Source organism: Gorilla gorilla, chromosome 17 (genome assembly GCF_029281585.2).
Source record: "Gorilla gorilla gorilla isolate KB3781 chromosome 17, NHGRI_mGorGor1-v2.1_pri, whole genome shotgun sequence".
NCBI lineage: Eukaryota > Metazoa > Chordata > Mammalia > Primates > Hominidae > Gorilla > Gorilla gorilla.
Window position 1 is genome coordinate 78659629 of NC_073241.2, and position 15443 is coordinate 78675071.

General features: G+C 38.3%; 1 protein-coding gene across 9 annotated transcripts in view; it reads right to left on the reverse strand.

Moving 5' to 3' along the window:
* The window catches only part of DYM (dymeclin), a 410032-nt gene that overhangs the window by 325368 nt on the left and 69221 nt on the right, over nucleotides 1–15443 (reverse strand). For all 9 annotated transcript variants that reach the window (XM_031003621.3, XM_031003623.3, XM_055368706.2 and 6 more), the window contains 2 exons: nucleotides 7714–7807; nucleotides 6614–6747 (listed from right to left, as the gene is read on the reverse strand). In XM_031003621.3, coding sequence (XP_030859481.1) covers nucleotides 6614–6747; nucleotides 7714–7807 — 228 coding nt within the window. The remainder of the gene's footprint in view (nucleotides 1–6613; nucleotides 6748–7713; nucleotides 7808–15443) is intronic.

Genomic DNA, 15443 nt, shown 5'->3' on the forward strand with positions numbered 1-15443 from the left:
GTGATCACAGCAGTATTACAATGGATTGGAATAAAGAAAAAAATGCTGTATGTGGAATAAGCCAACATACCTAAGATGCCTCAGTTGACTTTGCTCAATTGTTTGCAGATGGCCCTCTACTTTTGTAAATTCGACCTTCAAACAACCTGTACCACTGTATATTATCGACCCCAGTCTTTCATATACCTAAATCAGATATCATATATCAGCTGATAAATGGATGTCTTCAGCTACTGCATGGTGATGCTCCATTTTTCCCCGTTTCAACAGCATCTCTGTAATCATTTAATTTTATTGCTCTTTTATCAACTGTAAAAAGAAATTGGTAGAAAATATAAAAAGGGCTAAAGTAGAAATCTCAAACTAACAACATGGAAGACTAAGGTAAAAATAATTACATATGCCAAAAACAGAAAGTTTTTAGTCTTAAAAGATATTCATTGGACTTAAGCTGGTGGACCAAGAGTAGGCTCAATTATAAACACTAAAGAACATGTATAGGGCCGGGTGAGGTGGCACATGCCTGTAATCCCAGCACTTTGGGAGGCCGAGGCAGGCAGATCACCTGAGGTCAGGAGTTCGTGACCAGCCTGGCCAACGTGGCAAAACTCCGTCTCTACTAAAAAAATACAAAAATTAGCCAGGCATGGTGGCAGGCACCTGTAATCCCAGCTACTCAGGAGGCTGATACAGGAGAATTGCTTGAACCTGGGAGGTGGAGGCTGCAGTGAGCCGAGATTGCACCACCGCACTCCAGCCCGGGTGACAGGGCAAGACTCTGCCTCAAAAAAGAAAAAACCATGTATAAAATCCTGAACTGTCAACTCTGTATAAAGGAAGCATATATTCACAATGATAGGTTCAAATTAAAAAAAAAGAAAGAAAAGGTCTCTCAGTATGCGGACAGAATCACTGAGAGATTACCACAGAGATGGCTCTTTCAGTGAGATAACCATCTTGATAAAGTGGCCTATGGTTGAAAAAGTGTCATTCTCCCACTACCCTTACATTAGGTTACCTAGGATGCACAACAAAAAACCTTGCTTCTCAAGCTTGGACAAGGGTGGGGGGTGCAGGGATACTCTGAGATTTGGACCCCAAAATAAATACAGTGTATCTCTAAAATGCATCAATTCACTTAATGGTATATAATGAAAAATAATTTTATATTACAATAAAAATGATATTGTTACAGGACAGATAAATATGTTACAGGAAAGGGGTCCCAATCCAGACCCCAAGACAGGGTTCCTGGATCTCGTGCAAGAAAGAATTCAGGACTAGTCCGCAGTGCAAAGTGAAAGCAAGTTTATTAAGAAAGTATAGGAATGAAAGAATGGCTACTCCAGAGACAGAGCAGTCCCCAGGGCTGCCAGTTGCCCATTTTTATGGTTATTTCTTGATTATATGCTAAACAAGGGGTGGATTATTCATGCCTCCCCTTTTTAGACCATATAGGGTAACTTCTTAAGATTGCCATGGCATTTGTAAACTGTCATGGCGCTGGTGGGAGTGTAGCAGTGAGGACGACCAGAGGTCACTCTCGTGGCCATTTTGGTTTTGGTGGGTTTTGGCCGGCTCCTTCACTGCAACCTGTTTTATCAGCAAGGTCTTCATGACTGGTATTTTGTGCCAACCTCCTATCTCATTCTGTGACTTAGAATGTCTTAACTGTCTGGGAATATAGCCTGGTAGGTTTCAACTTAATTTACCCAGCTCCTATTCAAGATGGAGTTGTTCTGGTTCCCACGCCTCTGACAATATCATGTTAAATAAAGTATAAAATATGCATATTTTGTAGGACATAATACAAAACAAAGTGCTGGGTTTGCAGGTTTTGAGTGGGCTATGCTCTTGGGCCCTGTGAGGATAAACATTCACTCCATTCTTGCTGCTAGCACTTCATGGGAAGGTTTGCAACTTACCAAGCAGAACTATGTTTTTGGTACTACTGGCATCACAAATATGAAGGCCAGCATTAAAAAAACTAACATACGCAAGATACAATTCTAATTAAAAGCTCTAACTTCAGACATCAGTATATACTTAACAAATATAGAAGGCTAATGATCAAAATAGTAAATTAAACATATCCATCTCTTGAAACTCAAACTCAATGTATAAAGCACAAGCTCTGAAAATCATGCTAAATGATAAACAATAACTGTGAAAGATGATGGAGTGGTTTGGGAATAGTTACATTAAATTAATTAGATTCTACATAATTCTCACAAACATTCCCTCCTAGAAAAAAATAAGTATATAACATTCAAAATACCAAAATTCTGCAGTATCTCTCACACACCAACTTAGTTAACTTCCTCAAAATCCTTGATTAAGTCTATACTATAACATACAGTTATATGGTAGTCAGAGAACATAATGGTCAATCCCAAAAGAAGATCAAGACCAGCAAAAAATCTAGCTATATTCAGAAACAACTTAGAAGGTCTTATGTTCCTTTCCTACTTAGTGACTGAGAAAGAGACAGAAAATGTATTTTGCCTGTGAAAGTTTAGGGGGAAGAGGAAGCAGTACCTGTTTTTCCAGTACCACTAATCAAATGTGGAGTCAAAGGGACTTTTATTATTGAAATAAATTTTGGTGAAATGACAAATGCTCAATCTCTAAAAATATTAGGATGGTTCAGTTTGCTTCCTGTGCCTCAGCTCCCTTTTCCAAGGTAGCTTAATGAAAGGTAGCTTCAATAAAATTTGGCTGCCTAGGCCAGGCCCAGTGGCTCACACCTGTAATCCCAGCACTTTGGGAGGCCAAGGTGGGCAGATCACATGAGGTCAGGAGTTCAAGACCAGCCTGACCAACATGGTGAGACCCCTGTCTCTACTAAAAATACAAAAGTAACCGGGCATAGTGGCACATGCCTCTAATCCCAGATACTTGGGAGGCTGATGTAGGAGAATCACCTGAACCCAGGAGGCGGAGGTTGCAGTGACACGAGATCGTTCCATTGCACTCCAACCTGGGCAACAAAAGCGAAACTCTGTCTCAAAAAAAAAAAAAAATTGGCTGCCTATCTTTTTTAGAGCAGAATCTCAAAAGTTCAGCAGGAATTACTTCAGAGTAGAAAGCACAGAATCCAAGTAAGGAATGGCTGATCTACAGTGAAACTGGAGAGTTGTTTCCCCCGAGAAGACAAGGTAAACATTTTTATCCAAGGGAAATACTCATGGGGCAGCCCCTAAACACCTGGGGCTCTCACAGTTACAAAGTGGGAAAGGGGAAAAGACACACACACACACACACACACACACACACACATCTATACCTGCCTTGGGCTTTAGAAGAAAAAAATATATATATATAAACATATATACACATATATATATGTATATATACACACACACATATTCATTGTCATTTTATTCACCCTTTATAGTAAACTATTCTTAATAAATTATAACATGGTACAGTATCTGAAATTTAACATTTTTTTAACAGCATCAAAGAGAATTTCAGTACCTATCCCCTTCCCCCCATCCCCCAAAGTTAATGAGGTAGTAATTCATACTAACTCAAAAGTGGACAAAACAATAAGTGACTTTCCATGAAATGGTCTTCTGGGACAGAAGGGAAAATAAAAGATGACAGCAAATAAAACTGCTAAAATTGATATGCTTGCTTTATTCAAGAATAATAAAGTTATCCACATTTTAGCTATGAAATGTAGAATAATACCTGAGATACTGTGATGGTTAATATCGAGTGTCAACTTGATCGGATTGAAGGATGCAAAGTACTGTTCCTGGATGTGTCTGTGAGGGTGTTGCCAAAGGAGATCAACGTTTGAGTCAATGGACTGGGAGAGGCAGACCCACCCTCAATCTGGGTGGGCACCATCTAATCAGCTGCCAGGACAAATAGAATAAAGCAGGCAGAAGAACATGGAAGGAACAGACTTGCTGAGTCTCCCGGCCTTCATCTTTCTCCCATGCTGGATGCTTCTTGCCCTCAAACACTGGACTCCAGATTCTTCCGTTTTTGGACCCTTGGACTTACACCAGTGGTTTGCCAGGGACTCTTGGGCCTTCAGACACAGACTGAAGGCTGCACTGTCAGCCCTACTTTTGAGGTTTTGGGACTCAAACTGGCTTCCTTGCTCCCCAGCTTGCACAGGGCCTATTGTGGCACTTCACGTTGTGATCATGTGAGTCACTACTCCTTAATAAACTCCCCTTCATATATACATCTATGCTATTAGTCCTGTCCCTCCAGAGAACCCTAATACAATAACTTTCAAAGAAAAGTAGAACATATGATTTCCCTTCCCTGCAACCAGCCAACTATGTCATCTGTTGGAAAGAAACTTTAGAACACTTACGAAACAAACTTAATTGTGATATTTTTAATTCAGTATGCTCTCAAGGATGAAACTTGAATTTAAATACACTCAACCATATTTGTCCAGTATCAGTAGAGGAAAACAAAAATGTTTCCACATAAACAGAAAACAAAAGATTGCTGATATCTTGCTCAGGCACAAACTAGAGTTTGCTCATCTATCTGCCTATTTGGGGACACGGCATATGTAAACTGCAGCAAATTCCATTTAGTCTACAAACTTCTGACCAAAGAAAATGAAGAGGTCTTGCCTGCTAAATGTTCTGCATGCCTTGCACACAGCATTGCTATGAGGCAGTAGTTTCCTGCCCTGTGATGTTTGCCACCTTTCAGTTTTCTCAAAACCTGCAGAACTTAGTGAGATTCGGACCTTACAGAAATGAAAGGCGATAAGACTCCTTGGACATGAACCTGCCAAATGGCTATCAAGGTGGCCAGTCACAGAAAAGCTGTTAAAATGTTAGAAGATGGTAAAATCGTATTTTCAAAGTGTGAGTCAAGAAGAATGTCCTTTTCTAATTCGGAAATACACTGAGGATAAGAATGAAGAAAAAGATTGCAGTAAAACAGAAATTCATATTCTATTTCTCCAAAACTGTTTCCTGATCTTGAAAGAGGCCATAAGGAGCCTAAAGAAGGATGAAATGACTGTCCTAAGTTGCTCAACTGTATGTGTAGAAAATTGCTCTACCATCAGGTAATGGGGTCTCAGAGGGAGAAGAGATAAATACACATGGTCACTCTGTTACTTGAGTTGAAAGTATTGTAAACTATTGTTTTCTGGTACCATGTCATTTCATTTGCTCAAAATGTAACATAATACCTTAATACATTTAAATGATATAACCAGAATTTCCATAAGATTTTTGCCGTCTAAAAATAGTTTTAAGAAATGCTTGAATGCACAAAAGGTTAACTTTCCACAGAATCTTTTCTACTTCCCCATAATGTTTTTAAAAATTCTAGGCCGGGCACGGTGGCTCATGCCTGTAATCCCAGCACTTTGGAAGGCCAAGGTGGGTGGATCACTTGAGGTCAGGAGTTCAAGACCAGCCTGGCCAACATGCTGAAACCCCATCTCTACTAAAAATACAAAACTAAGCTGGGTTTGGTGGAATGCACCTGTAGTCCCAGCTACTCAGGAGGCTGAGACAGGAGAATTGCTTGAACTCAGGAGGCAGAGGCTGCAGTGAGCCAAGATCGCACCACTGCATTCCAGCCTGGGCAACACAGCGAGACTCCATCTCAAAAAAAATAAAAATATAAATATAAATAAAAATTCTATAATAGAATTTAAGAAATATTCCCCATAGACATGGATATACTGAAAAATCAGTACATTGTGATGTTGACCTGGATGAACAGTAACTCTTTTATACGTTTGTTTCCCTTTGTCAATATTTGACTTTGACATTTAAAAACAGGTATTTAGCAACACAGTTGAAACCACAGTGAAAAATTACTCCTAGGTATATGAAAGTTTTATTATATATATGCATGAAATCCACATAGCACACAGACCTCCATTAAAAGTATACACATCTCAAAGTTCTCTCCCAATACCTGTTCCCACAAGAGATGTTAACATACGACCTTGAAACACACAGGTGACGCTGTCAGCCTGATGAGGGCAGAGATCTATTTTGAAAACAGAACTCGGAAAACTATGGGGCAACACTGCCTTGCCCTCAGAAAGGAAAGACTGTGTGAAGGGTAATCTTTCCCTGTATCTTCAGAAAAAGATGACACACTTTGGCATCATAAAACTGTCCTTGAAAATGTTACTTCTGATAAAGTGTCGTAGTCCCAAAGACACTCAGACCCAGAAGCTATTGCTGCACGCTATGAAAGTAACCTTTACCATAAAATCTGACTAGTTGGCTCCCTTAATAATATATTGACTTGGCAATGATATTTAAAACTGACACCTCTGTTTTCTGAAAGAAATACATATTTGTGTGAGTTTTATTTTTTATATTACTTTCTTCTTCATCCACATGCATGAAAGTCAAAATAAATGAAAGCTTCAACCCCACCAGCTTTCTTATTTAAAACGAAAAACAAAAACAAAAAACGCTTGAGTCTTGACTCATTTAAATTAATACAGAAAAAGAAAAAATGACAGTATAAGTTGATTTTAAAATGAAAATTATAAGGATAACTGGAATTTTCAAAATCATACTTTTATTCCTGAAATTTTATCCTTAAATGTTACACATGCTATATCCAGAACATCTTTAAAAACAACACTTACTGTAATTGCCAGGAGATTTTTCTTCATAAGTAAAATGAAGTTGTAATTCCTCCTCTGACATCTGACAGATGAACACTTTCAGCAAACAGCAAATAATAAACAAAGCATTGTGTGTCTGCCAAATGAAGATGTGGCTAGAAAGACCAAAATCATACAAGAATCAATATTTAAACATAAGCACCATAGTTTATTTCTAGTTCATGATTTCTTCCTGATTTGACAACCATTTTGTCCATCCTATTGGTAATATCAGGATAATGTCCATATCTTTTAACGGCTCATGATTTATTACATTGTACCAGTGATATTATGTTTTACTTCATAGTTCATTCCATGTATTTTACATAGTGAATCTACTTAATAAAAATCTTTACTGATGACTGTAGGAATGACTGTTCTTTGTTCTTAATAGGTATACCACGTACAGGCAATTAAAAGAGAAGAAAGCTACCAAAAAATTTAAAAAATTGTGGTAACATAAAAAGAATATATGCAAATATGTAACCAAAATTTTCAATGAGGCATTGCCAGCAGCACAGTAAAATACTTTTTATTTGTATTAATGACCATGAACTCCCAAGAAAAACTTTATTGGATTCAATGTAATTTGTTTACAAGCAAGACAATGCAAAATATTTTAATCTTTTCAGAGACTGACATCCAAACATGGTTTTGAAAAATGCTTCAGTGCATAAAAAGTTAACCTTCCATTGATGTAAAGAATATAACGGAAATAATGGCAACAGATGTAGAATGAAATAAAACTCAGACTAAGTCATTTCATTTAAACTAGATAGCAGCAGCAGTGATAATGGGGGGGAGGGGAATTACCTTCTTAATGATAATTACATCATTATTCACCTTCTTAAAGAATATAATCTAAAGATTGTCTAAAAAGCTGAAATCAGATTCCCGAATCTATAATCTCACCCCAGTGACTTAGACACTAACCTAAAACCTCTCTACCTTTTTTCCTTAATAATGAGAATAATTCCTTCACAGAGATTTTCAAAAGACCACAGTCCATTTCCATCAATAAATGAAAACTAAAATTCACATTGTTAAATATAAAGCAAACATGGTTTAATTAGCCAGCTTACTTCTGACATTCTGCTGAAAGTTTTAGTTCTTTGGTTCTAGAAAGGAAGACCTTAATTAGTGCACCAAGATTTCCTGTTCGAGGATTGTTTTCAACTGCAAGAGAAGAAAAGGTTTTAAAAAGTTAAATTTGAGAACTAAAATCAAAGTGAGCTTATCATAACATTTATAAAACCAAATGTCATATTAAAATTGCTCAGTGACCAACCTTACTGTTAATTTCATACCTAATTAGAGAACTAAGCAATGAGAGAAACTGCTGCTCTTGGTCTTAATTCTGAACATCAAAAACTGATTTGCAAAATGAAAATGATAGAAACAGTACAAGTAGCCATCTTATCTCAGAATCCAAAATCATAAAGGAAAAAATAGTTAATAGACACATTCAACTTACACACTAAATCTTTCTCTAGAAAGGAGATTTTTAAAAACTCAAAAATTGATCATCTATGTCTCCAGTATATAGAATATAATAAACTATAAAAGTCTATTAAATCTAAAACACTCTTCAAATTACAAATCATTTGAATGAAAAATTAAGAAAACATATCAACAAAGCAGTGTAGCTAGAAAGGGAGCTATTTGACCAGACAAAACTTCAAAGAATTTTTTTTTAACTTTAAACGATGGGCATTTCAGCAACTGTATCAGGAATCAGAAGATTTAGTTTCTAGATCCAGGTCTATAATTAACTGAATACTGAATCTCAGACAAATCACTGTACTTCTCCAACCTCAGTTTTCTCATCTGTAAAAGAAACAACAGCTAACATATGCTGAACAACATAGAGTAGGTGCTTTACATGCATTAACTCACTTAATCCTCACACCAACCCTCCAGGAAAAGCACTAGTATCACTTCCATTTCACAGATCCTCACCTGGAGGTTGTTACTTGCTCAAGGAAACATCCTTATCAACTGGCTCAAATCTTTGACTTTAAACTGCTAGGTTGAAGCAACCTCTATAATCAAGAAATTGGACTTAATGAAACTATAAAGCTCTATTGGGCTGCACAGCAAGTCACAGAAGCACAGAAGCTAAGAATTCATCAGAAGGGAGAGACTATTTTGTAGAACCTTTCATTTGACTGATGAAGAGACAGGCTCAGAAAGGCTAAGCGCTGAGCTTAAAGTCAACAATATGTTAGTAGCAAACACAGTCTTTTTCCTTGACCAGTGGTTTTCAAAATGTGAGATTCCAGAGTCCTGGATAATTGTTTCTCTTCTGAAGTGTATTTTTAACTAGTTTGAAAACTGGAAATGCAAACACTCAAACACACTGACTTAGGCTGCCAGGAAAGTTCATTCTTATGCAGATCTGGGAATTTTGCATATATTTGAACTTCTTTTTTTTTTTAACATAGAAACAGGGTCTCGGTCTACCACCCAGGCTGGACAGCAGTGGTGCAATCATAGCTCTCTGCAACCTTGAGCTCCTGGGTTCAAGTGATCCTTCTGCCTCAGCCTCCCAGGTAGTTAGTGCTACAGGCATGCACCACCATGCCCAGCTAATTGTATTTTTTGTAGAGATGGTTTTGCCCTACGTTGCCCAAGCTGCTATATTTGAACTTACTGAAATGCGTCAAGATTTGAAAAAAATGAAGTTTTCCAGAATATTTTTTTAAAATTCAGGCCCATACACATATATTTTAAAATATTATACATGGGAATAAGTACAGCATTACAGCATACCTGCATTGTGCTTACTAACTGCCAAGCTCACTCCCTGCTGCATATATATTTTTGTCACGACTTAAGAGTCAATTCAAGTAACTACCTAACTTTCTAACTGTGATAAAATGTCAAGCACTTTGCTATTCCAAGCGTGGCTCATGGACCAGCCACAACAGCATTATCTGAGAGCTTGGTGGAAGTTCAGAATCCCAGGTCCACCATACTCCTAACTGAAGCTGACAGTACTTCTCAAAGTTTAATGTGCATTTAAATCACAAGTCATTCTTATTTAAATGCAAATGGACTGCACATGTGTGAAATGTGCACTGAGATTCTGCATCTCTACCGTTCCCCGGTGACATCCACTACTGCTGCTGCTGGCTGGAGAATCCCACTGTGAGTAGCAAGGTGCAACATTTGTTGTCAATCAGCGGAGTTTTTGTCCAGCCTTCACAATCAAGAATAGATATGTGATCAGATAGTAGATAATGTTAAGAGTTTCACTTTGAAACAAAAATGTCCTATTCCTCTTTCAAGCTTTAGGGTTAATGAAAGAATACCCAGAGACCTCAGGATAAACTTTTTAAGAAAAAAAAAAAAGAATAGTTAAGGTTTGCAAACGCATCTCTGTGGGACTTAATATTATCTAGCTATTGTAAATCCAAACAAAATGCTGAAACAAACTAAGCTGAGGGTAACATGACTACAATCACCACTCAGAATCCCAAGTTTGAAATCTTTGTTCATTCAACAGCCCCCTTTATTACTGAATGGCCTTGTAATTGTTGAATGTATAAATGATTAGCTATTTAAAAAAACAAAACAAAACATCTTGTGTTTTTGGAAAGAGTAACCAGACTACTTGATTGATGTAATTAAAGCACCGTGTACCTTCTTCATTGATTCACTCAATCAGCATGTATTTATTGAGCTACTCATATGTGCCCACACTGTTTCAGATACTAAGGAGATACTTGTAAAGAGAACTCCCTGTCTTCATGGAGCTTACCTACCAAGACAGTTAAAAAGTTTCCATGATACTCTTTTGGATAAGATGAAGATTAGGGCAATAAGTTAATAAAATTAAATACACTCAATGATTTTAAACAATACTCCATGGTAGATTCAAGATTCCAAAATATCTCAATGGTAGAAGAAAAGAAATTTTACATGATCACAGTTAATTGGTGCAAATAAAATGCTATGTTGAAGCTGAATGAGCTTCGGGAGCCAGAGTAACAACACAGGAGGTCCGACAGGAAAACAGAAAAGTGTAATGGGACTAGATTATAGACTCTGACAAAATTCAAATCTCAGTTCCACCACTGACCAGCTGTAGAACACTTGGCAACTTACCTAACTGGCCCCTGCCTCAGTTTCCTCATCTGTAAAATTAAGATAACAAGAGTGCTTAATAAAGAGCTAACTTACCTGATGCTAGAGCTTGAACTTGTAGCAGTCTGTTAACTAGTGATGTTTGTGTAAAGAAGGGAATGCCCCCATCCCTACAAGAATTCAACCAAAGTTTGGGTAACATTCAGATAAGGGTATTGTAGACAGGATTTCTGTTTGAGATGAGAGATTAAATTTGCTTCTAGACCCTGAAACAAACTTTTCTAAGATCTCACCAAAAGACTCATGAGCTCTAAAATCCAACAACCAATGTAGAGAAAATACAGAGGAGAGAGGACAAGATGACCCCACGCAGGGATACAATGAACAAAATCTACGTTGTGGGAAACTCCACCACCCATTTTCTTCAATAAATACACTGAGAGAGGGAAAAGAAGAAAAAGGCAGATGAAAAGGGAAACTTGCTTTGAAAAGAAATGTAAAGACATAACCAAAAATAATGTGTGAACTTATTTGGCCCCCAATTCAAACAAAATGAGACAATTACAAATTTGAACACTGAATATTTTGTGATATTAAAAGTTGTTTTTTTAATAAGATAGTGGTATTTTTTTTAAGAATCCTTATTTAGAGATACATATTCGGCCTGGACAACACAGCAGCATACGATGGAGGGAGAGGTAGAAAGACACTGATACAGATGTTCAATCTGGGAACTTCCAAATTCCCTCATACCCCAAAGCCAAGAAGTGAGGATAATGAAGGTCCCATTTAAACTAAGAAACTTGGACAAATAAAACCTTCTTGGGCTCTATAAATTAGGTTGGGAAACTGTATCAACTTACTCTCAAACTAAAATAACAGCAGATTCAACAAGCATCTATAGGATCTACATAAGCAACAGAGGAAATAAACACAGCCTCTCTGGGAGCAAACAATGCAGCTTCATGGGTTACACCCCATCCCCTTACTCTGCTTTATTTTTCTGAACAGCCACCATTATATAAACCAGATATATTTATTTATTCTCTGGTTCCTCAATGAAATAGCTCCATGAGGTCAGAGACCCGGGTCAGTGTTTTTTGCAGTCACAGCCCAAGCTTATAGGATAATGCCTGTAATATAGTAGGTGCTCCATAAATATGTGTTAGTTTAATGAAAAGGAGAAAATAACAACAACAGCAACCAGAGGATAAGAAATGAGTTACGCTGAAACCTCAGAAGAAAAGCTAAATCAAAATTGCCAAAAGAATTTTAATACACAGCAATCAACAGTAGACAACAGGAAAATTAATCACCTATTTTTTAAAAAAGAACAGAAATCCACTGGGGGAAATGCATGTAATGAAAAGAGAGCAAGCCAGGCACAGTAGCACACGCCTGTAATCCCAGCACTTTCAGAGGCCAAGGTGAGAGGATTGCTTGTGGCCAGGAGTTCAAGACAGCCTAGGCAACATCACAAAACTCCATCTCTACACAAAATACAAAAATTAGCCAGGTGTGGTTGTGCATGCCTATGGTCCCACCAGCTACCCAGGAGGCCAGGCAGGAGGACTGCTTGAGCCCAGGAGGTTGAAGCTGCAGTGAGCCATGATCACACCACTGCACTCCAGCATGAGCGACAGAGTGAGACCATGTCTCCAAAAAAAAAAGGCTGGGTGCAGTGAGTCACACCTGTAATCCCAGCACTTTGGGAGGCCAAGGCAGGAAGATCACTTGAGGTCAGAAGTTCAAGACCAGCCTGGCCAATATGGTGAAACCCCATCTCTACTAAAAATACAAAAATCAGCCAGGCATGGTGGCGCACGCTTGTAATCCCAACTATTTGGGAGACTGAGGTGGGACAATGGCTTGAACCCAGGAAGTGAAGGTTGCAGTGAGCAAGATTGCACCACTGCACTCCAGCCTGGGGGACACAGCAAGACTCCATCTCAAAAAAAAAAAGAAAAGAAGAGAGCAGCCTGACATTAAAAGATCTACAAACGACTAGAAATGATTAAGAAATAAACTAAAAATGCAATAACAGCTAAAACATACACTACAACAGTAAAACAGGAGAACTGGCAGTGTAGAAAACATTGAAATCAATCATACAAAGGAAGAAATATGAGAAAAGAACAGAGACGAAAAGATACAGAAAGTAAAGAACAGAGATCCAACCTGAACATTACAGGTGATCAAGCGGTAGGGAGAAGAAACTAAAACACAAAATCAGAGCCATAGTGAAACAAAGAAAAAAAAAAAAACTTCTGAACTGAAAAAGATCTTCGTACACCAAAACACCTCATCAAATTATAGGAAAAACCATAAAGAGAAAAAGCATAATGAGAAATATTTATCACCAAGGGTTAAAGGAAAAAGTCTCATGAACAAAAAGAAAAAAAAAAAAAAAAAAAAAAGGACAAATGAGGCCACAGAACTTGGAGATATCCCTAGGTTAAAATGCCAAAACAAGAAGTGAGGATACCTGGCTCCTGAAAAGATTGTATTTATATGCCAAAGGGCTAAAGAGCACACTCTTTCAGGAGAGGACGGTACAGCTGCTTTTTTACCCTTTATAAAGCTGGCAAACGTTTTTCCTCATCCCTCACCTACAGGGAGTCTGACTATCATAAAAAACAACTGACCTGGCTCTCACCACATCATCCTAGTGGGTTAAGAACTAGGACAAAGAAGGACCAATGGACGTCTTATTTACTGTGAAGTATTTAATAAGAAATCTGGGCTGGGCACAGTGGCTCAAGCCTGTAATCCCAGCACTTTGAAGGCCAAGGCGGGTGGATCACCTGAGGTCAGGAGTTCTGAGACCAGTCTGACTGACATGGTGAAACTCCAACTCTACTAAAAATACAAAATTAGCTGGGTGTGGTGGTGCATGCCTGTAATCCCAGCTACTTGGGAGGCTGAGGGAGGAGAATCACTTGAACCCAGGAGGTGGAGGTTGCAGTGAGTGGAGATCACACCATTGCACTCCAGCCTGGGCAACAAGAGCAAAACTCTGTCTCAAAAAAAAAAAAAAAAAGAAATCTGATCCAGAAAACCTTATGTGTACATTCAGGAAAAAAGTAATAAAGCTAAACACAAAAAGCCTAACAAAAATAATGGCCAGTGCTTTGGGAGGCTGAGGTGGGAGGCATGCTTGGGGTCAGGAGTTCAAGACAAGACTGGATAAGAGTGTGAGACCCTATTCCTTAAAAAAAGAAAAAAAAAAAGGCAATGAATTTCCCAAAATTGTTGAAAAACATTAATCTACACATCTAAGAGATGCATGCCACCATGCCAGGTTAATTTTTATTTTTCTTTTTATTTTGTAGAGACAGGGTCTTGCTATGTTGCCCAGGCTGGCATCTAACTCTCGGCCTCAAGCAATCTTCCTGCCGTGGCCTCCCAAAGAGCTGGAATTACAGGTGTGAGTCACCATGCCTGGCCAAAAAACTCTTTTAAAAGGCAAAGAGAGCACCTTACAAGCAGCAGGAAAAAACTTCTCATCATTTTCAGGGGAACAATAATACAATTAACGTCAGATTTATCTGAAAAAAATAGAGACCAGAAGGCAGTAGAATAATATGTTCCAAGTGCTGAAAGAGAAAAAAAATGTTAACCAAGAATTCTATATCTAGAAAAACTATCCTTTGAAAATGAAGGGATCAGGAGAGAAAGAAACAACTTTACACTGAAGAAACTTGATAAATAGTACCTCAGCCAAGTGATCAACATCAACACCATCAGTGATAAGTCATATTAATAGCATGTCCCCTTGATACGGTGTGTTGAGAACAGCACTTCACCTCCATGGTCTTCCTTCCACAAACCTATAACCCCAGTCTAAGCATGAGAAAGCCATCAGACAACTCAAATTGAGGAACGTTTTGGAAAATACCCTACTAATACTCCCCAAAATCATCAAAAGGCATAAAAAATGTGGGAAATCTGAGAAACTGTTGCAGACCAGAGAAATACATGATGACTAGATGTCATGTGGCACCCTAGGTGGGATCCTGGAACAGTGAAGGCAGATTAGGAGAAAGCTAGTGAAAGTCTGAGTGAAGGGTGTAGTTTAGTCAATAAAATTAACATAACCTCATTTTACTGTGCTTTGCTTTATTGTGCTTCAAAGACATGGCATTTTTTACAAATTAAAGGTTTGTGGCAACCTTGCAGTGAGCAAGTCTATCAGCACCATTTTTCCAACAATACGTGCTCACTTCATGTCTCTGCATCATGTTTTGGTAGCTCTTGAAAAATTTCTTCGTATTTATTTACTTTTTTTTTTTTTTTGAAACAGGGTCTCACTCTGTCACCTAGGCTGAATGTTGTAGTGTGATCACAGCTCACTGTAGCCTCAACCTCCCAGGCTCAAGAGATCTTCCCATCTCAGCCTCCTAAGTAGCTACTCAGGAGTCACCATGTCTGGCTAATTTTCTTTTAGTTTTTTGTAGAGACAGGGTCTTGCTATGTTGCTCCTGGACTCAAGAATCCTCCCGCCTTGGCCTCCCAAAGTGCTGGGATTACAGGCCACCATGCCCAGCCAATTCTTGCAATATTTCAAGCATTTTATTGTTATATCTGTTATAGTGATCTCTAATCAGTGATCTCTTGTTTGTTTGTTTTTTGTGACGGAGTCTCACTCTGTCGCCCAGGCTAGAGTGCAATGTTGTGATCTCGGCTCACCGCAACCACTGCCTTCCGGGTTCAAGCGATTCTC